We start from the raw sequence: 27,700 nt of genomic DNA, 5'->3' as shown, positions 1-27,700 counted from the left end.
GTGTGTGTGTGTGTGTGTGTGTGTGAATGCTCCATTTAAAAAAAATGTCCACACAAACATCAAGTTTCACACTCCAAAATCAGGACTGTCCTTTGTAAAGCAGTGATCGTGGTTGAATTGGGGAAGGAGTGGATGATGATTTGAGGGTAGTTAAGATTGTCGGGATGTGTTGGGAGAGACACATTTATTCTAAATAAAGTGACAATGCTCAAGCCTTTGGGTCCCTTTGGGGTTGCCAACAGAATCATATCACAGTTGTTTGAATATGCACAATAATAGTCATTTTTACCCTCTGAGGGTTTCTTCTCTTATTTGGAAGTAGCTGAGAGCCAGCATGAACCAAGTTTGACAAAGGAGTACTTGACAAGATTCCGTAACATACTTTCCTTAAGAAAAGATGCTGCAGGAGAAGGAGGGGGAGTAGAAAAAGAAGTACACCATATACTATAGGTTGAAATAAGCCATGAGGAAGAAGTCCATTAATGCATCTAGTTCTGTCTGGTCCTTTAGGCTATGGAGGCAATGTAAGCTAATACCTTTAGCATAGGGGAACAGCTGTATTTGGGGTCAGGTTATCCCAGCAAACTGAGACTCAGCACCAAGTCATTCTGCCTGCACATCAGCCTCAGTCCTTGGACGCCAGTGGAACAATTAGGCTTTTCACCTGTCTTAGAGACTCATTCCTGACCTTGGACCCCTGTTCAGGTAATGAGGTCACCCTCTTGATGACCTATCTAGTACATCAATCCCTCTGGGATTTGCTTTCCTCCTAACAGGTCCCATTCTGGGGTGTTTACAGCCTTCTCTAACCCATAGCCAGGTAACCAAGACCTACCAGCAAAAAGCGTTCCTGAAAGCAACTTCCTGCTCCCCTCAAGCCCCTAATACCCTTTGCTCCTGGCTGTTCTCTACCTGCCCAACTTATACCCAGTAGGTTCTCAGATACCTTAGTCAGATACCTGCAGTCTGAGGTATACATTCCAGGTGGCAGGTTTTTCTCTGCTTCATTGGATTTCCTCTCCTCGCGCATTCCTGAGCTTTTCTTTCCCAAATCCTGAATCACCTCAAGGGAATGCCTATTCTAAGTCCTAGCACCTCCCATTCTAACCTAATTGATAAAAATTGATTAGGCCATACTTTGTTGTATCTTGTACCAGAGTTCAGTTTGTTTATTTTATTCCACATAGACATAAAATATCTCAAATGATTCATAATTTCTATAGACTGCATCTCTTTTGTTTGAACTTGCAGGGAGAACATTAAAAAATGACATTAGCAAAACAAACAAATTAAAAATCTATTTATCTGAGATTTTTTATGTAACACCCTTCTTGAATCTCTGAAATTTGGAAACTTGTCCTGCAGCCTTTGAAGTAATACTCCTAGTACAATCAGGAAATCACCATCTTTCATTGTCAGTTAATATTTCTTTTGAACATTGTGTGACATTTTTAGCTTTCCTACAAAGACAAGTGTTCCAGGTATATAGTTTTGAAGCCAGTAATACTTAAAAATAAACAAATCTTTGAACCCTACAACATTTCATTTTTCATGGCTGGTCTTTGTTTTTCTTGTGAATTTCTTCCCTACCTTATGTAAAGTGCTTTCATTCCTCAAAAACTACTTACTGACACTTCTTCACCCTTACTAAAGTCTTTTAATGTGTCAATTGTCACCCTTTCAGATATTCTAAACTTTCTAAAAAGGTGATACTATCTCTTAGCCCAAACTATTATCACTCACTTTGTGTTAATAGAGAGCTACTTACTACAGCAGCTAACACAAAACTGGATGACCTTAAAAGAACAACTTACAAGCTTAAATGCATGAGCCATGCCCTATCATGACTACACTAGCCCACACTTCAATGGGATGTCATGGAGAGGGTATCAGACTTTATATTCTGTCAGCTGTACATCAGATTTCATCAATAGTCTTAGCTGTGTGAACTTAGACCTGCTTTTGTTTTTCTGAGATTCAGTTGTCTCATTTGTAAAGTAGAGCGAGTATTACTCTCCCCAAGATTATAGTGAGGTTTAAATATGTACTTAAATTTACTAGACCAGAATGTGATAGGAAAGTATTAAATATGTGTTGATTGCCTTTCCTTTTTCTTAGTTCCATTTCATACCAGAGTGTACTTTAAGATCTTTGGCTCTACTTGGAACTAATCTCTTATACACACCACCATTACTTATCACCCTTCTCAGTGTTCTTTGAGTCTCAGTACTGTCTCATAGAAGAATTAGCTTTTTGGACTTTGTGTCTAGTAAGAAATAGAGACACCAGATGTTTCTGCTGCCTCTTGGGACCCTGTAACCCTGTCACCCTCACAGGTCTCCTTTTTAGATCACAGTCTTTTTCGAAAAACAAGTTATATTATAGGGAATTCTAGAGTATATAGAGGTAAACAATACTACGCCAAAAGTGTATTGCTATGTACTGCATTTTAATGGAACATTTTACAAATGGGTTGCCTTCCACTATTACCAATACTGCTATACCTGCTTTGAAGAAAGATATAGTAGTAGCAGTAGCAGTAGTGGTAGTAATAATAATACAAACACACCTCAAACTTGCAAAAACAGATAAAATGTAGCGTATGTGGGATGATAGGGATTTATTTGTAGGCAAATTACACATTGAGTGGTTCCTATAGTAGAATCTCCTGGGACATTTGAAATAGGTGATTTCTAAAATTTTAAATTTACACACACCTTTCAAGAAATACATGTATGAAGACCCCATCTCTCCTGACCTAGACTCTCTGCAGTGAGACCCAGATACACCCTAAAGTTTGAGAAGCACTTCTTCATAAATTAGAGCCAACAAGGCCCAAACACTTACTTGAAATACTTATTCTTCTTAAACATTAACCCTGAAATTTAAGTAATTCTGAATAGATTTTTGGAGATGTGTAGGTAACATAACCATTGAAAGAATAGCTAGCATTCTCATAGAGTGAGATGTGAATCAGAGGAAGTAACAATCGTGTTTTCACTCTCAATTATGTTTTCCCTATTATACTATATTAAAATATATATAATCAAAAATGTTATTTTAATTGAAATAAATAAAACTAAAGTCTATTTGGATTCTAAGTGTTCTCCATCTTATATGGAACAAGATAGCCCAGCAACTTAGAGAGAAGGCTAACATTTATTTATCTATACAACAACTATTTAATGAAGATTTACTCTATACAAGATGGTGGGGCAGGCTCTGGTATTACAATAGCAATAGAATGAAAAATTCACTCATTGACCTTGCAATGTAGCCTAGTAGAGATCTACAATAATCAAATAATTATACAAAATTTACAACAGTGCTAGGTGCTATGAGAATGAAGCACTTCAATGGACCGAGGATTCATGAGTTCCTAACTCTTCTAAACTGGAGTAAACCAATTGATTCAGCAATTCCACATCTAGGAATTTATTCTACATAGATAGTATCTCAGTAGCTCACAGATAGATAATGGAGTTGCATTGTTTGTGAGTTTGTAAAAAACTTAACTGTTCAATGATAGTGGACTAAGCCAATAATTTAGGCAATAACTATATAGTAAAAATCTTTGTGTCATTAAAAGAAATTAATAGGTAATAAAATGAGAAGATCTTTCAACTACTATGTATTGCATGAAAAAAAAAGAGGTGCAGAACAACATGAATACATGACAGGCTAATACCATTTATGTTAAAAGAAAATAAAGGAGTGGATATATTTATGCATACAGAGAGTCAAGAACAAATCTTTCTCTAAAGAATGGGAGGAGCTATCTATTTCATTTTTCACTGAAATTTGTAGGATTTTGTTTTATTGTGTTTGTGTGTGTGTGTGTGAGTGAGTGTGTGTGTGTATGTGTGTGTGTTATTCACAAGGGCACATATAATTCGTAAATAACACATTCAATTTTGGATACATATCCCTGGGCTTCATCACATGACCATTACAGAATCAAAATGTTTGGTGATAGGACCCTAATAATTTGTAATTTTATACCACCACTATGGGAACAGTGACTGCTGTACTACTAGAGCTGTTAAATGATTCTAACAACCACCCAGGTTGGGAATCAGTGGTCTAACATAATAAAGTACACTCTGAGGAAAAATTTTTACATTCAAGTTCCTATACTTATCAAGAACCAAAATATTTCCACAAAGCTCTATAACAATTCAGAAAACAAAATGTACATCCTGATAAAAATATTAGTACTTATGCTAATTGTAGATGTCACAGTCTCTTTCAGAATTTACAGAAGCCTGGAAATAACATTTGAAGTCAAAACAAGATTTTTGATCTGCTAGAAAAACTTACTTTAAACTGACTTTAGACTCTAATGCAGGTAAAGAGTGTTCAGACTTCAAATATATTATCCTGCAAGCAGCTATTGTGCAATATTTATTGGGCTCCACAAGTCTTAATTTATAAGATGAACCAAGCATTTGAAGAAAAAAAAAAAAGAGAATTAACTATTTCATATCAAAACCTCAAGGCCTTTCATATTACTACTAATTTCTCAAGAAAATCCGTTAGTTGGGATAAATCTTGTGGCTAACACTGCCCTCCATTTTCAGTCATGTTCCACCTTAGAACATACATAAAACAACCTTTGAAATGAATGAGCACATGGCTGCTCTAAATAACCAAAATAACCATCCATTTAATTCTAGATCCACTCCTTACTAGTTGTATGACATTGAATAAGTTACAAAAGTTTTCAGCAACTCAGTTTCCTCACCTGTAAAATGGGATAATAATAGAATCAAATTCATAGTTGTGGTGTAAGAAGTAATAGAAGTAAAACAGATAAACTGCTTAGAAAGTGCCTGCTATATAATACTGCTCAATAATAAGCTTTTATCTCTAAACATACTTCTGAACTCTCAGAATATAAAATCATAATGTTAGCAATTGAGGTCACTGTTTGGATTCACCTTTGACCTCAAAGCTTATACCATTTATTTAGTATCATGCTTCCCTTGATTCAGGCATCCATCCAACACATACTGACTCAGTGCCATCTCTGGATGAAGCATTGATCTAGGCACAGTGTAAATGAAAGGATAAAAAAGACAAGACCTCTCACCTCTAGATTAGAGTGGAGTAGAGAACATGAAAAGTGTGCATAGCAATGACATAAGGTAGAAGCCCATGCCATAAGAGGCAGGTATATGGGAATTCAGAGGAGACAACAGTTAATCCCAGTTAGCAGGTGGTACAGGCCTGGAAGTGGGGCTCAAATAGTCACCACCATGCTGTGGAGTTCAGGTCAGCTACATCAAACGTGCCACTCAGCAGTGTCCAGAAACACGGGAAGACTGTGACCTCATGGAGCCTCTGGCTACACACACTCTCAGCTCTCTCTCCACGGGTACGCTCTTCAAGGAGAAGGTTCTCAGAAACACCAGCACCAAATACCCATGTATACAAACATTGGGGTCTTTAAAATTCTTCTTTACCAGGACCCGGAAGACAAAGGTTGAAATTAATAATTCAAATTTATGAGTTTATAATTCCATTAAAGCTTTGTCAGGGGAACAGCATCCCACACTGTTTACAGCAAAAGCTCCACAGTCCAATCTTGCCAGGTTAGTACTGGATTAAAGCTAGCGCTGCTACCTAGTGGTGCCTGGATAGTCATGGAGAGAAAACTATGTTGGCATTTTCCCAAAGCCCAGTAAGCAGATGGCCATGGACACAAAATCTATCCTGACAATTCACACCTCATTGGGATGCTATGAGCAGGAAGGGGACTGACACAAAATGCCCTTTTTTGGCTGCCCTTCCTCCTGAGGCATATTGGTGGCGCAGGAGGGGGACGATTACCTGACTGCTGCCAAAAGGAGAAGAGATGGCCTTTAAAATCTAGGCTACTGCAGCCTCCTGGGTAGTCAATCTGGTGCCTTTCAAGCAACCAGAGAGGCATCTTAAAGATGTGTGTCTGATTTCCTCCGGGATATTTGATACCTGCTAGATTCCACTGAAAGCTGGCTGGCAGGATAACAAGCCAAGCTCTAAAATGGTGGAGGGGTGTGAGTCCTCTGTAGCCAGGCCTGGTATGTCAGATAAATGGCACAAGATTGTTTGACCTATTTTAGCAGTTCATTTGTGTTTTCTAAGGATAAGTGCCACTGGATAACTGGGTTGTTATCTAGTTTAAGTGTCATTAGTGTTACCAGTAACACTCTACTTTGCAGAGGTTTACTAATTTGAATTTTTTAAAAAGTTGGTCAAGATCCATTTTTTTCTGAAACTATAGTCTTATCATATTTATAAAATTGCCTAACATTTCAGATACTTTAACCCATTGACATTAAAACATGCATTTATTATATCACAACAGACACACTCAAATGTACACACACACATGCTTAATCTTAATATGCCTTTGAGCAGACTTCTGCGAATCCACAGTAAATAAAATACAATGTCAATCTGCTGGCCTATATCCTAAAAAACTATCAACTGAGTTTTAGTATAAAGGATATCTAACTATTAAAAGTTATTCTGAAATAAAATAGATATTATTCCAGTATGAATTATATTTACATAAAATTTTGACTACTTTGCAGTTTCAAATCAGTTTTAAATCTATTTGAGAAATCTACCCTGATAAAGAAATCACAATCAATTCACCCAAGATCCCCTTGATTTATATTATTTTTAAAATAAATTACATAGAATGTGCTGTTTTAAGTAGACAGAATTTTAGAGTAGAGCACCATAATTGTTTTTTCAATTGTCTTAGGGCCTAAAATAGTTTAACAATAAAGATATCTAGTTATTCAAAGATTCACCCGTATCAACCAGAAAATGGCCAGTTTGGAGTATTGTCTAATCACAATATGTCAAGACAGAGAAGCCATAATCAGTTACTGGCTGAAGAAATTATTATATTATTTCATGATAACAAGTAACACTTGATCACTTAAATATATACCTTTATGAAACATATAGAGTAAATATTTTAATTAAAAGTAACAATGTCATAATCAAGGAAAGCATCAATAATATATAATTCATTAAAATTAAGATTATATCAAACTATCCCAAAGAGAAAAAGTGATAAGCATGCAAATAAAATAAATGGTAAGGGATTGAGGGAAGTGCAGAAGTTTGGTTGAGGAATTAAAAGTAAACATATTTTTTTATTTATATGCACTACTTTTCAAGAGTGTGATCTCAAATTGTTCTCCTGGGAAATGAAGTAAAATTGTTAGGTAGGGTACACTTTTCATTTCCATAATTGGCAAGACACTTCTACTTCACTCTTCAGGAGAATTTCTCTACCGCCTTTCTGTCTCCTCCTCAAAGAGTGACTTGTGACCACCCAGGCCTGGCCCAGGGCTCCACTGCCCTCCCTCAGCTGCATTGATGGGTAATGAGGAAGTCTGCCATCCTCCATGGGACTAGTTAAGGTTGGCTGTGCAGACCCAACTCTTCCTACTGGCAGGCCCCTACGTGTAAATTTGATGGAACAGGAGTGATAAATCTGGGAGTCCATCATTCCTAATTATTTAAGATTAACTATACTTTCCTCCCCATTGCTGTAAACCTAATAGTACCAAAGAGTAGACCCTAGGCTGTTCTTTGATTCCACTCATCCTTTCTTTGATAACTGATGCCACAAAACTAATTAACATAAAATGGAATTTATGACTAATCCTAGAAGAGAAATCTTGATCCATAGAGTGTAGGGCTCATTTCAGTATGACCTATTTAAAAACACTGATTATAAATCATCAAGCCCAATTTTTCAGGAGAGCTGTCTGGGTAAAATAAAATCCTTCTCAGAATAAACATGCAAGTTCCTTGCAAATAAATTCTTTCTACCACGAATAAACACAGAACATCCTCTAAATGTTAAAACACAATTAGCTCATAATGTATCATTTAAACATGAGTACCTCCGGCCAGGATCTTCTCTTCCAATTCTGCCATTTGCTTCTTATAGGCTCTCAAAGCTGCTTCTTTGAAAGAGGGACGAATTCTCTTTGGCTTTGTGATTTCCACTGGCTGTTCAGGGATGTTTTGATTTTCATCTTCTTTTATTTCCATTTCAGTTAATGTTTCATTGAAGGGTTCCAACTCCCCTTCAGTAACAACATCATCTACCTGCCCATCATAACCCTCATCTTGTGGAGTTTCATAAGGTGTTTCATAAGAAGGGTGATCATATTCTTGCATTGGCTCATCTGTTTCAGTAATACTAGTCCTATTTTCTAGCTTAGCAAGAACTTGTTCCATCACTTCAACATAATCTGTTTCATTACCCGCCACTGGTTCACTGTAGTCCTCTTCATCTTCTGCTTTGTAGTAATAAGGCTCTGTGTAAACATCAGAGTCCAGGGTGGTACTTGATTCATTTGCAGTTGATTGGGATAATGTCAGAAATCTCCCCATTAGGGAAGAGCCACTGTCCTCATACCCACTGAGACTTTGTGTGCTTTTGTTCCATACCACTTCCAAGGCTGATTTAGCTCGCTGTAGTGTAGATCCAAATTTTGGGAAACTGAAAGCCTTATCAGAAAGGTCAATGCTTAATCGACTATGCCAAGATTTCGGTGGGGCATCCTCGGAATCGTCACTTTGCAATTCAGTTTGACTTCGATACATTGTGGACAACTGGTTTTGATTTTGGTACAAGTCATTAGAATTAGTTTCCTGATAAGAATCATATTGGCCAATCCATTGGCCTTGTGGTTCATTATCCAACCCAGGGCATGGAGATGAGTTGTCATCTTGGGTTAGGTCATAGCTCTCAGAGTCATCCTGAAGGTCACTGTGGCACTTTCCCAAGTCTTCTAGTTCTTTATTGTAAACATCTAGTTGTTGATCAGACAGACTGTTTGTGTCATAATCAAAAGCTTCCTGGGTGGATGAATCTAAACCTAAATCAGCTCCTTGCTCTACTTGATTCCATTCCTTCCATGGAGAAAGATCCTCATGTAAAGAGAGTTGAGAATCACTGTAATGGCTTCGGTCCCCAGATGCACATACCATGCCATTACTCATCCCACTATCCACAGTTTCTGTGTTCCCAATTTCACTCTGCCTTTGGACACCCTGAAGAGCCTCATTCAAAAGTAAATCCTGAGGACTGTCATACAACGTATGTGTGCACTCCTGTTTCCTCTGCCAAAGCTCCCGGTCTGAAGAAGACAGAAGGGAGCTTCCATTCGTTCTAGTGAAAAACTGATTTTCTGAAAAATCTTCTGAGTAAGATTGACACAGTTTGGAAAAATCTGATTCGGAACGACTAAGTTTAGGAGTAAAAAAATCACTCTGTGAGTGCCAGAGGGGTGTGGCATCTGCATAATGGGTTGTGGTTTGTTTTTCCAGGTCATCCAAGTCTGGCAATTGTGAGGAAATTTTACCATAATTGGATTTATTTGTAATTCTGCTGCTACTAGCAGTTTTATTCTTGGCTTTTGCATTGTGTGATTTTGAACTTGACTTGGAAATATTTCCCTTTGTTGAAAACTCTGACTTGGAAAGTACAGCATAATTGTTTCTGTTGAGATCAGATTCCAGCTCTCTATCACTGTCATCAGGTAACTGCCAATTGTTCTTCTTGATTTTGGGCTCTGGCGTAGATAGCTTTATATCCATGCTTTCGTATGTCTGGGAGGACGGTATCCCTCTCTCTTTTCTTTCTCTGATGTCATGAGTAAGAATATCTGTTGAAATTCCAATACCTGATCCTTTGAGCTTATATGATTTTTTTAAGACAGAATCCCTTTGCTGAGGGGTTTCAAAGTACACAAGTATGGGTCGAGGCTTTGCATTTGGGCAGTCCCTTTGGTGTCCTATCCTCTGAGCAAGTTCAATTTTAATAGCATTTGGTGCATCTGAAAAACCCATTTTATCTATTAGAATTTGGTACACCACACTTTCAACATATTCGAATCTTTCTTCGGGAACATTTAAAAATCTCAGGCTTGCCTTGCTACCCATATGACCTAAGTGTTTAATATAATCATGGATGTCCCTGGTTTCCCTCCGAGACTGGACAAACCCCGTACGTAGCTGTTCAATTTCACTTTGTACGACTTCCACACTGCTGGAGATCTCATCAATGGAATGCTTGAGAGCATTGACATGCCCCCGTAGTTCAGAAAGTTCTGTTTCGATCTGACTTATTCCCTGAAGTTCCTTAAAGATCATTTCCATGACATCATGTGTTTGGCTAATACAGCCAGAGGAACTGAATCCTGGCTCCAGGGCATTTGTCTTTGGGTTTCGGGCAGTTCTGTCCAAAGATTTGCTTCTTATTCCCCAGGTTTTCTTCATCGTGCTCAACTCAGAATCTGAGGAGACACAGTCTTGACTCTTTTTCCATTTCCTCAGTTTGCGTAAAGCTCCTAGTTTTAAGCTATGCAGAGTGCGTTCCCCATCAGAGCTGCCCTCAGAGGGTGCCAGGCTGCTTGAACTCTTTCTATTACGTCTAACTGGCATCATGTGTGTTGGTTGTGCCTGGTTTTCTGTACTACTCCTTAATTCGTTGAGTGATTCTGGGTAGGAACTCTCAGTTGAGGATAACTCTTGAAGCAGATCCTCATCACTGTTGGTTACATTAATATTTTGTCGTAGGCCATTGGCAATGGCTACTCGGTAACTGAATGTTGGGGAGAGGGAAAATTCTTTGTTAGCTTCATCTTCAGTGGATAAGTTGCGAGTGGATGAACATTTTGCAAGCTTCTTTACAGTGCTTTTCAAGGTATTAGAAAGTTTGGGGATTTTGGGCTGGCCAGCAGTAAGAAAGTCTTGATCGTTTTTCTGCTGACGATTCTCTTTTTTTTTAATTGTATTTCCCAATTTCTTTGTAAACATTCCTTTGCAAAGCTTATATATGTAAGGTACAATCAGGATCTTGAAAAGATTAGCCACCATGGAGAGCAATTAGTGCAAGCTTTTCTACCCCAAAGACATAAAGAGGGTGTCAGGGTGAAGATCTGTAAATCCAAGGCAAGCATCACTGTTCAGATGTTCTTTGAATCACTGAAAATAGTGGGAAGGGCAGCCCTGGCTCTGCCACAGTGTCAATGTTCTGTGAAAACCAGAATCAAAGCTCCATTTATGAAAGACATTCTCTCTTGGAGGAGGGGTTTCAGGATCTCTCTCATTTCCACATGACTTCATGTAGTGTCTAAAAGAAAGCAATGTTAAAATGAGGATCAGAATTCAATTCTAGACTTACCCCTTTCTAACATTTTCCAAAAGTATTCAAGGTACACAATGTGTGCAAAATTACAGGGGTGGGGGAAGGGGAATATCTGAATGTCAACACACAGTTACTTTTAAAACAACTATAAGGCAAATCAGTACCTATACCTATGTTTAAATTATAATTTTATTTCTAAATTAATTATTGGTGGACACAATTGAAATGGTAATAAAAGATAATGATTATTTAGAAAAGGTTGTATAAGATGACAGGCAAATTTAAAAAGCTATACAGACTTCACGATATTATAATTCCCACATTATTGCTTTTCCAAAATTACATTTACTTAGACAAACATAAGCTTTTAAATTAAAATGTATTCCTCCAACCCCAGACATTTAAAAGACATCAAATTAATATTATCCACATACGTGAAGCCTTTTCTTATTTAAATAATCTTTACCTTTTCTAGGTATTCAATGATTTGGAATTTCATAAATAATGATTAAAGTAATCCAAGTAAGAAATATTTAATATGACAAAATAAATACCAATAGGAAATATATCTTGTATAGCTATCAAATTTGTCAATGGACTATCATAAGTTGAAAAAGAAACAGAAGGTTATATTGAATTAGGCATTATAGCAACAAGAAATTGAACAGGAAAATATATTTGAAAATGCATAATACATCCAAGTTTGGAGAGGACATGACTGTAGAGAGCAGATCCATCCTAACCAACTAGTGCAGCCTTGTGGCTGATGGCAGGAAACCCATCCCCAGGGCTAGGACCGGGTTAGACACAGGTACCAAATCACAAAAAGAAATTGTGCCACAAATACAATGTGCCTACAGAGAATCAAGAATTCGTCAGATATAATTCCTCTTATGATTTGGTGTTTTATACGGCAAATGGCCTGACAAGTAAATAATCTTTTTGATGGCTAATTTCTTGAATTACAGGAAGAAGAAGGAGGAGGCAGGGGGTGCAGAAAGATGCCATTAATTTTGCTGGTTCACTAGCAGCGTGCCTTGTATGTGATAGGTATGCATACAAAATCTTGTTAAATTTAACTTACGATTTTATTGTAAAAATATATCACAGAATAATGGTAACAGTCAAAAGCCTTTGCTGACATTGGACTACGTATTTCAGTAGATAAATAATCTATTTAATTCTTTCAAGAATACGTCATAAACTACATATTGTTTTAGAAACCGGGTGCCTATCAGCTCCCTCCACTTGGAAATCTGCCATTTTCACTTCACTCAGGCTCTGCGGGGACCCGGGGAACACATGCTCTGGCCAGGAGCCAAGCTTCACGAGAGACAGGGTCATGTAAGTGAAAAAGGGAAGCAAAAAGATGGAAGAGAGAAAGAGACTGACTAAAGAAGCCCATGTCTTCTGGGTTTCATAAGCTGTCTGAGTTCAGTTCCTCTTGTCTGAAACAATTTGGTGTTCATTCACAATTATTAATACAAGCCTGGACTTGTTTTCTACTAATAAAAATGCCAAGGAATTGATTCCTGAATTAAGTTTAAAATATCTTTCTTGTACCCCCATGTGACCTTCCTTTGTGGAGAAAAGACTTTGGAAAGATAAGTAGCAGTAGGATAGATAAATTATTTAAAAACCAACTTTGATAGAATAAACTGTTCTATGTACTAAGCATTCAATCGAAGATACAGGGTCTCTCCAAACCTAGAAACAAATACCTACTTTTTGTTTAAATGAAAGCAGTGATTTTGTCAATGCTTCTGATATTTTCACGAAATTATGTCTAGACTTCCTGACTGCACTACTCATTCAAAACTATTGTTCTAGGCAAAGTTTGTTGAAAAAAATTTGAGCAGGAAACTTTTACCTGACTCGAAGTCCTGCCTCAAAAAACGCAAACCCAAGGGAATGCACCCACTGTCGCACGTACTAATTCACTTGCTCTATATTCCAACCACAAAGAACAACTTATTATTCACTAAGGCTCCATGCTCTTTTAAACCTCAGTGACTTTTCTGTTCTCTTTACCTAGAATATCAATCACGTCCAGCCCTCCCTGTCTGTAAAAATTGTATTTACACTAAAATCATCTGTCCTATGAAAACTTCACCAACCACCCAAACTGAGCTTTTCTCTTTCTTTTTGCCACACTTTTCACAACCCAGTTCATAGCCATTCTAATTTCTGTCTCCATCTGCTGAACTATGTCCTGTTTAAGGATAAAAACTATGATCTGTCCAATTTTAAACATCCTGAACCCAGCACACATAATAAACACTCAATAAATGTTTATTAAACTAGTTTAGTGGTTACCAGAGGGTAGGGGGTGTGGTAGGGGGGTGGAAGATGAGGGTAAGGGGGATCAAATATATGGTGATGGAAGAACTGATTCTGGGTGGTGAACACACAATGGGATTTATAGATGATGTAATACAGAATTGTACACCTGAAATCTATGTAATTTTACTAACAAATGTCACCCCAATAAATTAAAAAATAAAAAAAAATTTAAAAAATAAATGTTTATTAAAGAACTGGTCCAATGGGTACAAAGTTTCAGTTATGCAAGTTGAATAAATCTTAGGGATCTACAGCATATTGTCTATAGTAAATAACACTGTATTGCATACTTAAAGTTTTTACGAAGAGGGTAGATCTTATGTTAAGTGTTCATATCACAAAATAATGATAAAGAAAGAAGGAAAGGCAGGAGAAAACTTTTGGAGATGATGGATACGTTCATGGCATAGATTGTAGTGATGGTCTCACAGATGTATACTCACATCCAAATTCATTAAAAAAAAATAAAATAAAAGGCCCACGTTTCAGCTATTTACTAAATATCTTCACCTATGTAGTTGCCCCAAATTAAACTATATCCCAGACCTAATCATTTTCATGAATTATTAATCTCGATTAATATTATCGTATTGATCTACTTACCCAAGACATATACCCAGGAATCATTCTAGATGAATGACTCCTGAGTACATTCTAGATTGACATCATTCTAGATTCATATGACCCAACCCCATCCACACTTGATGTGAATATCACCTCATCCCAGGAGTAATGCTTTAGTTTTGAACTGCATAATTTCTCACTGGACTATTATAACTGTATCTTATATGGCCTTGCTAACTCTAATTTGGCCTTCTTTCAACTCCTCCTAAGATTAATATATTCTTAAAAGATATAAATCCTCCTACTCAAAACACTGTCTTAGCAGACTCATTTCCTACTGCTTCCACCAACTCATCTGCCCCAGCCACGCTGGTAACAGTTCCTGATTATCATATTGTTGCCTCACAAATGTGCCTTTTTTCATGCTTTTCCGTCTCCATGAATATCCCTAGAATATCTATCTATCTATTTATCTATATTTTAGGTAAGATTTAAGTCTTTGGGAAGAAGATCTTTGAGAGAGATTAAAATTCTAGACTATGTTGTTATGTGAAACCTTAGCAATGATATTTATTATTAACTATGTGCTAAGCACTATGTATGTAATTTTCTAAAATTTACCTCATTTTCATTTCACTCCCATAGTAATTGTGTGAAATGAGTATTATTTTGCCAGATAAAGAAGATGGGGTTTAAAGTTTTTAGGAAACCTGACTTAGATCATGTAGTTACCAGGTAACACAGCTTTGATTCCAAGCCCCAGATTTGGACTGCAAGTGTGTAAACCCCAAACTAATATTAGGGTTGAATAGGGAATAAAATATATTTTTTGCAGGTATATCAACAAATTCATTGTGTAAGAGATCTATTTAAAATGAGTCTAAACCCGGGTCCCCTCACGGGCTAAAAGAGCTAATGAACTTTTAAACAGTTAGCAATTTATTGTTAAATAATTACCATAATTAAGTTAAAGTATTCCCAAATCAATAAACAAGTTTATGTTTCTTATCAAATTCAGGGAAGTAGGTAAACGGGGTATGTAGGTGTTAATTTGAGAGAGAGAGAGAGAGAGAGAGAGAGAGAGAGAGAGAGAGAGAGAGACAGAGACAGAGACAGAGAGAGAGAAGAGGAGGAGACATGATCTGACATAGTCCGACGAAGTCACCTCCCCAGCCTTGCCCTCTCCACTTAAGCCTGACGCTTGTCTTCCAGTTCTTGACTCTGATCTCCTAGATTGCCACCTTTGGCCTAGGGACCCCACGTGTATCACCTGCGTGTCTGACCTACTATTATGTATCTGCTTAATCCCTGCCCCTAGCCCTATAGCATGACCTCACTTGTCCTGCCTCTTTATTTGCATCAAGTTTGCATTAAGCTCAGGGACTGTGCTAGGACGGTAATTAATCCCCCACCAGAAAAGAGCAAGAAAGCCTCTGTTTCTCACTACAGCACCACCTCAGCAGTGAATACCCTGTACTATAGGATTGCTGGTTTACATTTTTTCCCAAAAATACATAAAAGAAACACATAAAAATGGTTCCCCTAATAGCGATCCAACAGTAAATTCCTGGTGATTTGGAAAGTCCTGACAGAAAGTTCTCATCAGGTGGGGGAAGAGCTGCTGCAGCAGAGAGGGAGTGAACCTACCCAAGTGCAGGGAGGTTCCTCGGAGCAAGACGGCCCGTGGACAGCACTGACAAGCACGCTGACCATCCAACTTCATAAACACAGCAAAGGAGGACACCAGGGAAGCTGAGGATGGAGGGGAAAGCTAGCCACACCAAGAGCTAGTGAGGAGCCATAGGGACTGACGAAAGGAAGCCACAGAAGAGTTGAAACCAGGCAGGAAATGGGAAGATAACCAGACGCTAAAAATCAAGTTTTCAAAAGCATCTTCTGGAATTTTTGCATCGGGTAAATAAAAATTTATACCTGTTTTATATCTATTTTTTCATGTGCAGGTATAAAAGAAATGTATGCATGATATAACTGACAGTCACAGGGGTGACCGTGACGATGAAAATTGCTGGAACACAGTAACATGTAAAACGATGTTCTTGTCAATGATTCACTTTTTTTTTTTGCCTTATGATAAGGCAAAAAGAATAAACCAATATATATTAATGTTTTCCAACAAAAATGATCAAACCAGAAAGTGATTAACAGGCTTATCCTAAGATAGTACACTTAAAAAACTAATAATAAACAGAGAGACCTATTCCTCCAAGAATAAAGGCCAGATGATGTATGTCCTCCTTAATATAGTTAATCAGATATTTTGTGAATTTCTTCATTGAACTATAGCCCATCTGTATTTTTTACTCACTTGTATCATTGCTCTTTGGGTTAGGAGTAAACAATGACATCTAGGACTAGTATTTCTATAAACACTTGGGAATCTACAAAGTATTTTGTATCAAGTCATATGCTCTTCATGGTAACCTTGTAAGGGTATTATCTGCATTATGGTTAGACACGGTGAGTCTCATAGATGCTAAAGTAGTTGCCTGCAGCTCCTGTTCCAAAGCTTCCTTCCTTCACTGTAATAACTTACATTCTCCTTACTTTAGACCTTTAATATTGCAGTAGCTTACTGATCTCCTAAAGTAATATTCTCCACCATTCCATACCATCCCATGAACTGATTTCCGTTTAATCTTTCTTCCTTAAATGTCATTTTCCTCTTCTTAATCTCTTACTAAAGACTATTTCACATCCTCTACTCTGGGCCACTCATGGTTCCATGAATCCACTAAGTTTATTCTTTTGTGGTTTCTTTTATATTTGTTCTTCACTCTGCCTAGAATGTCCCCAGCTAATCTGGTCTCAATCTTCAAAGGACAGATAAAGACTAATCTTTTCCACAAAAGTTTAAGTCATCTTTTCTTTTACCTACATTCCTTATAGTCTGAACCACGATATTAGGCCTTAATTAATCTCTTTAAACTATTTACCAAATAGCCTTGTGCATGATTTTCCATTTTTAATATGTATTATATGCCAGACACTGTCTTCAGTGTAGCTTACTATATTAATGTTTGGTAGCAATCTCTGCAGTAGCCACTGTTATTAATCCCCATTATACAGATGAAGAAACTGAAAACCTGAGTAGCTAGCCCAAAGCCACATATCTCAGAAATGAGGCAGCTAGAATTGCAACCCAAATTAACTGGCTTCAGAGTCCATTACACTAAGTAAATCTATAACAAGAAATTATGAATATTGCTGACAAATTGGTACATCGATTAGAAGCTCATACATCTAATTAATGAAATCTAAAGAGCTCTACACTTTCAGAGTCTCAATAAAAATGTGTGCACAAAGTATTCTTTATAGATGATTAGGTGCAACTAGCTCACTTTGTTCAGTTATTTCTACCTATCCAAAAATTAATTCTAATGCCAAGAGCATATCCTTAAAAGCAACACAATGGGTGAGTAATTAGTGAAAATTTCAGACTAATTTCTAACTGACCAATAAGTACATGGAAATGTCTTCTATCACATTAATTCAACTGCTGGGAAAATGCAAATTGAAAACCAAAATGAGATACTATTGCATACACACAAAAATGACTACAATGTAAAAAGACTGGCTATAACAAATGCTGAAGAGTGTGTAGAGAAACTGAAACTTTTGTATATTACAGAGCACAATGTTAAAGAATATAATCACTTTAGAAAGTTTTTGAGTGTCTTATGAAGTTAAACCTACATTTACACTATGACCCAGCAATTACACTTCTAAGTATTTACCCGAGAAATTAAGACATATTTTTTCAAACAAAATTGTGTGATAATTTCTATGGCAGTTTTATTAATAATAGTCCAAAATTGGGGAACTAGCCATCAGGAAAAGAATGAATATAGAAATGAGAGTATATCAAAATAAAGGAATACTAATCAGGAATAAAAAAGAATCAACCACTATTACATGTACACCTTAAAAATATTATGTTGAGCAAATGAAGCCAGACGAAAAAGAGTAAGTATTCTATGATTTCATTTATATAAGTTCAAAGCAAGACGAATCTGTGGTAATAAAAATTTGAAAAGTTGTTGCCTATGAAGGGTGAGGATTGACTTGAAGGAGAAGGAGACATGAGAAAACTTTTGAGGGTGATACAAGTGCTCTGTATCTTCATTGGGGTAGTAGGTACGTTCAGTGTTTAAAATTCTTCAAATTAAATATGTCCTATTCCAATGAAAATAGGTAAATAAAAATATAAATAAAAACATAACATGTACATTGATAATGGAAGTAGCACATGAGAAGCAATTTCATGAAATGGTGGAAAATTAGGATACAATTCATGAAATTGTTGGATAAAAATTAAGTCTCCTTTTAGTTGCCCCATTTCGTGTCATTTCAGAGCATGCAGCGCACAGAAAAAGTAGTTCAACAATGCACTCAAAGACATAAAGTTCTAAACAGAAAGACAACATGGTTGGGCAACAAAAGTCTTTAGACGTTCAGCCTCATCACGAAGACCAGGCCGCAATTCTCATATCTGTTTGGAAACCCTCTAGTTGACATAGAAAAGCCTCTTTGACTAAGGACAGATTGAAGCTATCCAGTCACCCAATTGGAACAATTTCAGTGAGTCTTCAGAAAGATATTTATTTCAAAGCTGTGCATCTCTAAGATACAAAAATCTCCTCTTTCCAAGGGTCATCTCTCTTGTGCTCTTGATGGACTCATCACCTCTAAGGTAATGCTCCAGCAATTACCTCTTCTCTTGCTCATATCATAAGTCTCTTTCTCTCTACAGGGTCCATCTAAGCTAAGCAATAAGTATGTTAACATCTCATCCTATTGTAAAACAAACAAACAAAAGATAGCTTCCAGCCTTCCTTCAACATCATCACCTTCTCAGGCTATTGCACCTTCCACCTAACTCTTTCAAAGCATAGAGGAGACCTGCTGTCTGTACTTTCTCATGAGTCCATCTTCAACTTCTTGCTATCTGGTTCCAATCCCATAACTCTACTAAAATTTATCTTTATGGGGGTGTGAATAATATTTGTATAAAACCTTAATAATATTTGTATAAAATCCCCAAGATTAAGTAGCCTCTCTGGACTATTTTATCGCTATTTTAACAGGAGTGGTCAAATAATGGAAACTGGACCAATCAAGTTCCCAAGTCTCTTGGGAATTGGGAGTCGGAACATGGAAACTCTCAGATTTTTAGGCATTTCAACAAGAAAGCAACATACAGTTCCGACCTAAACAGTCAACTTTTAAACTTTGTAAAAATTTAGCAGTGAAAACGTATTTTAAGAAAAAGAAAAGAGTGCAGACAGAGGGTCCAATGCAGAAAGGAGAGAACATATGAGCACAGAAGGAGTTTGTTTCTGATTGCTCTCTAGGCCTAGGTCTGGGGCCATTACTAATTTCATCTAAGGTATGGTGAGATATCATTTTAAATAAGGGTTCTTCTTTAGAGACAAGCCCTAACAGGATCGTTCACTGGTCTCTCTTCCTCTTTCCAAACTTCTTTTATTCCCCTTTCCTCTAACTACCAAATCAATATATCTGCATCTAGCCTCTCTTCTTTGTATTGATTCCTATTTATGCGTTGACCAGTTTGATCTGAATGATCATTATCATCTCAAATACAATATTTCATCTTCATTCTTAAACTATAATGTTCTCTAAGTTTCTCATACAGTACTTATTAACAAACCCAACGTTCTTTTATTTATACGACTGGAACTCCAGTTGCCTCTGATTTCCTCTGTTTCTTTTTTCCAAACTTCTAACCAGTTCTAAATCTTATAGTCTTTAACTTTACAATTTCTCTCATTCCTTATACCTCCTGTCCATTCCGAGATCTACTATTTTGGTTCAGGCTCTCATCAATGTTCACTTGCAGTCATTATCTTCTTTTAGAAAAGAAAATTCATGACAAGAATTAAACATATTCCAATTGTACTATACACATTTAAAAAAACATAATTTTACTTAATCCTCACCTCAGACTTTTATACTTGATTACTGATATGACTTCCTAGCTGTTCTCCTCACCTCACTGATTATGTATAACTTGAGATGTGTCTTTGTTCTATAGTAAAAGCAAGAATTTTAAAGTTTAATGAATGTTGCACAGCATGGCAACAGACCAAAACTTAGATGCTTACATAATTAGTATCCTTCCTCCCCTTCCCTTTTGAGTATTAGAGTCAGTGCAATTCTCTTCATACAATGGAACTTGCTCTGATTCTAAATCTTGGGTGAAAGTCAATTACTTATGCTTCAAAGCATGCAAGAAAAATGAGTATAACACTTATAATCAAAATTAAAATTAGTGTCTCACTAAACAGAGCTCCAATTTCATCCTTTTCCTGTATCACAAGGTGCTTTTAAAGAAATTCCACAAAGAAGTTATTTCAAAATATCCAATAACAAGACATACTTTAACTTGTTTCAGCAAAGGTAGAACATATTCCATATAGTGATAGGTAATACATGCCCCTAGTAAAACATTTAAATATCAAGTTAGTTCTTTAAAACTTTCTTGCATTTTTATATGGTATGCTAAATTATACATGTAAAAGTCTCTTAACTTAAAACTAAATATGCTTAGCATAAGCCAGCTCTCACCTCCAAGAGCATTTTGGAATAAATAATCATAACAGATGCAGTTGGTAATTAGCTATGGCAAGCCTAGGTGCTGGTGTCATTGAAATAAGAAAATAGAAAGAAATTAAGAAGGCAATACTCAATTTTTGCTTAACTAATAACCACAGAGGTAAACATATACAACGTCTATGTATCCAAATTTAAGTTTTCCAGACCCCTTCTCACAAAAGAAGGTAAGTTTTTCTTCCCTCCCATAAATCCACATTAAGATCAGACTCCGGTTGTAGTATCTGTTTGTCTGCCCTCCTCTCCCAATGCAGCTCAGACTCTACTTAGGCCTTGAGGACAGCTCAAAAAAAAAAAAAAAAAAGACCCAGAAGACTGCAATGGGAAATTAAAAGACTGTTTTTGACACCCAAGAACTTCAATCTGATAATTTTTAAAAACATTTAAAAATATATAGTTTAAAAATAAATTTTAAAAAGTAATCAGTGAGAAAGCCCTCTGAGTATACTTCTGTGCCTCAGGAGGAGGAAGGGCAGAGAAGCGGTACCCCAGAGAGCATACACATTCTGTATACCCTTAATGTTAAAATCAGTGTAATCTCAATTATAATATTTGCATTTCAGCTTCCCATCCAAGTCTACCCTCAGAATCAATGGAAATGTATGGTGTGGCATAGCTGTGGTGTGCCACACAAATATTGGCTTTAGGACTGTCACTCATTTCTCCAACTGCTGAGAGTGTTTTGTTCATTCCAAAGGACACATAGCTGAGTCCCTGTCTGAGACTGGCCCATGGCGAAAGGGTTATCCCCCTGCCTTGGTACAGCCCAAAGTCAGTGACTAATTGATGTGGGTGTTCAAATGCTTAGCACCCTGACTTAACACAGGGGCCATCTCAGCATCAGAGCTTTCAGTAGGACTGACTGAGGCCTCTGTTGCAAATGCATTGCATTTCAGCTTCTCCCTCTACCCAATCCAAAAGGAGAGAATGAGAGAGAGAGAGAGAGAGAGAGAGAGAGAGAGAGAGAGAGAGAGAGAGAGAGAGAGATACTGGCTGTTTCATAGTTTGTTTCCCAGGGAACCTGACTTAAGAAAGTTGGTAGCTAACAAGGGTTCACTGAGAAAGTAACTCTAAATTGAGACATTTTATCTGGATCCTCTCTGTTGGACTGGCAATGAGAACCTAATCATTGATTCTGTGTGGAAAACTGATAGCCTAGGACGTTCCGTAGCAAAGCAACTGTTAAAATATTCACGAGTAGTGGACTGGAGTGAGAAACCAATGGAAGAGAATTAATTCATGTATACAATGTCTCATGTTATTTCACAGGCTGAGGAGAGGAAGTGATTAGCACAATGGAATAGAATACCTGTCACTGGGGCCTCTTGATGTGCTGGACAAAAACAATGAAAGGCTAAGAGTATTAATCACTAATTTACAGCTAAGTGTAAAGACAATGGCAGTCCATGTCATCAGATAAATAAATTCTCAGCTCTTGCAGCAGATTCATGAATTACGAGAGAGGGAGAGCTCCAGAGAAAGTTTAATTCTCACCTTAGGTAGGTTAGATATGCTAAGATCAGCGCCTTAAATAATAAATAAATTAATTAATTAATTAATTAATTAATTAATTAAAATGGCACTCTAAGTCATGAGATGGACATCTGGGTGAATTCATTTAAAACTCTTGAAGCTGCGGATTCCCTGAATCCTCTAGACTGTAAAAGTGACCTGCTCCTCCCAGTGAGACGCTTACGCTACACCCTCACATGAAGACTTCTATTTTTACAAGTCTCTGACTTGCAAGAAAATCTGTGTAACATTCACTGACATCGACCACAAATATCCACATGGACCATCAGAACAGTAACTAGGATAAAGGCAACACAATCTGGCTGAGCAAATGTCAGGTCGGCTAAGGGAGACTATACTCGCATGCTGAAGAAATAGGACCTTGCCAAAATATGTGCACCGCTAGGAACTGAGGAAGACTTATAAACTGGATTCTGTGGTTGCTGGATCAATGGGGAGGTATGTAAAGTGAATGTCAACTATAATTTTTAAAAAATAGTCATGGAGATATAAAGTATAGTATTGGGGAATATAGTCAATAATACTATGTACAGTGTCAGATTGGTAATAGACTTCTTGGGGTTATCACTTTGTGAGGTATATAAATGTCTAATCACTATTTTGTTTTGTAAACCTGAAACTGAGAAAAAAATTTTAAAGTTAAATAGGGAAGAATTTATTGCTATGGAAATACTCTCCCATAACACTGAATTTAACACCTGCCAAGAACCATGGGAGATAGTATTAACACAAAGCTATGGTGCTTCTTTGAATGTTGGAAAACATTTTGGTCTGCACTAAGTAGAAATAATATAGCAAACATTAGAGAAAAAGATCATAAGTCTTGGAGAAGTGGATGTGCTAGAGTAGATATACTACGGAAAGCCAGAAAACTCACCAGCCAAAAACGTTCCATGAGAAGACACACCAGTTACCAATGTGATAAGTAACGGTAAGATCCTCAATGATATCACTGCGCATCTCAGTGGTGGCTATCCTTGATAGGCCAGGGATGTTACAGAACTATGCCCTGATAACAATGGCAATGTTAGGATCCCCAAAACAACTGAGGTTAGGTAGCAGCCTTTAAGTAACGGAAACAAGGTGGGTACAATGATCATAATAAGCTACAATGTTGGAGTGGCAGCCATGAGGCAGCTTAAGAGAGAACTATGGAGGTGACTGATGAAATGCAGTTTCTACAGGTTAGATAAATGCACACTACTCAACAGATAATGTTTAATTTATACAAGCAAAAGAAATCATAGATAGATAATCAGAAGATTGAGGATAACCTCCCCAATAAGAAGATAGATCTCTTGCCTAGTTTCTGGACCTGAGCCAGTACTCAAATCCAGAGCCCACTGACTGAAGGAAAGACCAGATCTCTATGAGGTTTATACCTTCATCAAAGAAACCTATTTTGGGACCATGGGCTCATTCAGAGCTAATTTTTTTCAGTCTTCAAATGTATAATTGGAATGAACACACGTGGTAGTTGGCAGAACCGCCACATTGATTCTTTGGCCTGATAAGAGCTATCATAGTGGGGAAGACCAACACAATAAATAAAAACATCAGCACATCCTGGGACTGCAAAGATTAGTACTATTGAAAATTTAAGTGATAAAAGGGCAGTAGTCCATGTTTAATCCATCTCACTTAGTTCACCAGATTTGCTCCTTCGAAAGCCTGATAGCTCCTAGTGGATGACAGTGGACTACTACAAACTCAACAAAGGGCCACCCCAATTGCAGTGGGTGTGCAGATGTGGTGTCTTTGCTAAAGCAGTTTAACATAGCCTCAGATACATAGTATGTGACCACTGAACTGGCAAATTTATTTTTTTCTATCCTTATCAGGAAGATGGTTCAGAAGCAGTTCACGTTTAGTTGGGAAAAAAAGAATATACAGTCTTGCCCCAGGGATGTGTTAATTCTACCGTACACGGGGTCCTAGACCATCTGTGTTCTGAAGAACATCACATTGGTCCACTACATTGAAGATATCCTGTTAACTGAATCTAATGAGAAAAAAAAAATGGCAAGAAAGTAAACAAAAAGCTGAGGCACATGAGTTCCAGATTAACACTATGAGGATTCAGAGACCAACATCAGTGCAGTTTTTAGGGGTATTCTAGAAGATTTCCCCTTCAAAGTAAAAAAACAAACAAACAAACAAAAAAAAACTAAATCATTTACTTTTACATCCAAAGTATGGTAGCCCCTTCAAGTTTGGGAAGTAATAAAATCCATACTTGGAAATACTACTGTGACCCATCTGCAGGTGATACGAAAGGCTGGCATGGCTCTGATCCTGTAGACAGATATATCTGTGATGATAAAGTCACCTTGGGGAATTTATGGTTAGCCCCACTAGGAAAATCAAATGTTGACCCTGGATTCTGGAGAAAGTTTCAGCCATCTGCAGTAGAGACTTATATACTATTTACAAAAATATTTCCCAGTCTGCAATTGGGTTCAAAGATATACAGAGCACCTGAATATGTGGCATCAGTTGACCATGCTTCCAAAACTACCTATCATAAGCTGAGTTCTGTCCAACTCACCAAATCATGAGACTGGGTAAATCCAATAGCAATCTGTAAAATGGAAATGGTATATCTGGAATTATGAGACATGAACAGAATCACGGGGCACAAGTATGTGTCCTAGAGTGCATGAGTATGTGACCTAGACCTTTGTACCTAGAGCTTTGCATTGGTGTTCAACAGTTGACCCTTGAACAACATGGGTTTGAAATGCATAGGTCCACTTACATGTAGCTAGTTTTCAATAAATACCTGTACTGTTTTTAGTGGTTGGGAAGCTACGGATGTGGAGGGCCAACTGTATGCATTGTTCTATGCCATTTTACATAGGGGACTTGAGCATCCACACACTTTGGTATCTTTGGGGGTCCTGGAATCAACCCTCCACAAATACCAAAGGACAACTCGGTTTTTGGAGAGTCAAAAGTTATATGCAGATTTGTGACTGCATGAGGGGTCAGTGCCCCTAACTCTTGCATTGCTCAAGGTCAACTGTTTTATATGTCTCTATTTGTATCTCTATCCTCATTGGAAGATATCCCTTATCGACAGCTAAGAGCAGGCAAAAAATCTAAACTTAGTGTATGGATGGGTTATCTCAGTATGTGGGTGTCTTCATGTGTGACAGTCCATGAAAATGGACTATTGCTACACAGTCCCACTCAACGTGGCACTGAAACCCAGAAAATCCTCCCAAAGGGCAGCATTTGAGATAGGTTACCTGATCATCCACTTTGTGTGGAAAGAGAAATAGCCCACGGTAAGAATACATCGCTTGGCTAATTTCTCAGGAGACTGTAAAAAGAAAAATTGGAAGATAAGGGTCAAAGAAAACTAGGGAAGAGGCATGTGAATGGCTAAAGGGAAATAGTTTAAAGTGTGAAATTGTTGTGTTGCATGTTGAGGCTCACCAGAGAGCATCCACAGGGAAGCAGCAATAAATAACCAAGTAAACAGAATGATTTGACCAATTGGGGTTGAAGTGGAGATTATGCACGGACTCAAAGCCTGGGCTCCTATTCACCAAGGCTGATCTAGGTAGTGCTGCTGAATACCCAACCTGCCAGCAACAGTGACCAATGCTGAGCACTTGAGGCAACATCTTTCAAAATCAAGTAGCCACTTGATAGCAATCGATTATATTGAACTTCTACTCTAGAAAGGGCACATAGGGCAGTACTTCACTTTAATGGGAATCAACACATTTCCAGATATAAATTTCACTTTACCACCCACATAATTTCATCTCAGACCAAGTGGACTACTTCACAGTAGTGGATGTACAGCAGTGGATTCATGACCTCTGGTTCCCAAGGGGGACTGCTTCTATGAGGACACATAGTGAAAGGACCAGGAAACCTTAAGATATGATTGCCATCTGGTCACTTTAGACTTATGGCAGGAGGAACCAACTCTGATTATCAGAAGGTAGGGCTGAAATTACACAATAGGACCAACAAGGAAAATGTTCATCACCTAGATAAGCCACTGAGGAAACTCTTTATAATCCCCTTCTTGATTTGATGATAAATGGATAAGAATGGCAAAATGACCAACGGCTCAGACCTCTTAGCAATGATAACCCAGGTCACCCCATGAGATAAGCCACCTAAACCAGCAGAGGTTCTAGCCATGGGCGGAATAGCAGGGAGGTGATGTGTTGTGGTCTGGAGAGTAGAGTGGTCTTGAGGGCTCTAGTTCATGCCAACAACCTTCTTTCTGTAAGTTTTCCCCAGGAAAAGTGACCAGCACTTATTCCAGATAAAACACATAAAGCAAGTGGGTTTGAGTGGCACACAAGGCAGACTATAATGGAGGCCAGGGTGTAATACCTTCAGGGCCAAGGTCCTCATTCCCCTGAGTCAACCTCTAGGAATGGCCCTCAACTGAAGGTAGTCTCGGTTCCTACATTGGCACAGATATCAGTTCACAGCTTTTCCATACTATCTATGAATATGCTCTAGTTTTTTTTTTTTTTTGGTTTTTTTTTTTAAGAAAGGGTTTATTGTTTTTTTACATATTTTTTTACATTTTTTTTTTTTTTTGCCTTTTTGTGTGTGTGTGTGTATGTGTGTGTTGAGAGTCCACTGGCCCATGTGGGAATCGAACCGGCAGCCTTCGGAGTTAGGAGCATGGAGCTCTAACCGCCTGAGCCACCGGGCCGGCCCTATGCTCTAGTTTTGATCTTTAGATTATATAACTCCAGATCTACAAAATATAATATCTTTAGTTTCACATCACACGTAGCAGAGACAGCTGATGGGTAACAAAGAATAATAATAATAGGTGCCATGTAATATTTGCTTGCTTTGTTCTAGGTACTATATGCTGAGTATGTTAAAAATGTTTCTCATTTAACCATTGCAACAATCCTCTAAAAATTGTCTTATACTATTCCTCTTGTAGAGAAAAAGAAACTGTGGCCTGGCACAATTAAGCATCTTGCCTAAGACAACAATTATACAGATGGTGTCAAAAATATGTATACACATTTTAAGAAAGGCAAAAACTATTAAAATTACACTGGTGGTAACCACTTGGAGCACCTCTTATGATTGCAGAAGTCAAGCGTAACTTGGATTCATCTTTTGTTATCGGTATATATTGAGTATTGAAATTTTAATAGTTTTTTTTTCCTTTCTTAAAATGTGTATACATTTTTTGGCACCCTCAATAGAAAGTGATAATGTCTACAACTGAATACAGGATATGAAACTCCAAAGCCTTCCCTTTATATCACTATATTATACAGGTAAACTTCAAAATAGGAAAAAAATACATACTTATGTCAGGAAAAACATAATTGAATTTAAACTGCCTGATTATCCATTTAAATATATTTTTAAATATGCTAAATGTAAATGTTGTAAATATTCTACTGAAAAGGTCATATATGGGTATATTGTACA

General features: G+C 37.4%; 1 protein-coding gene across 1 annotated transcript in view; it reads right to left on the bottom strand.

The window, feature by feature from the left end:
* UNC13C (unc-13 homolog C) overlaps window positions 1-27,700 on the bottom strand; it is a 497,972-nt gene that overhangs the window by 458,125 nt on the left and 12,147 nt on the right. The window contains exon 2 of the mRNA XM_081047963.1: window positions 7,914-11,155. Coding sequence (XP_080904089.1) covers window positions 7,914-10,899 — 2,986 coding nt within the window. The 5' untranslated portion in view covers window positions 10,900-11,155. The remainder of the gene's footprint in view (window positions 1-7,913; window positions 11,156-27,700) is intronic.

This window comes from Rhinolophus hipposideros (assembly GCF_964194185.1).
Source record: "Rhinolophus hipposideros genome assembly, chromosome: 5".
Taxonomy (NCBI): domain Eukaryota; kingdom Metazoa; phylum Chordata; class Mammalia; order Chiroptera; family Rhinolophidae; genus Rhinolophus; species Rhinolophus hipposideros.
The sequence above is the reverse complement of the archived record's forward strand: the minus strand, read 5'-3'. Positions and strand labels throughout refer to the sequence as shown.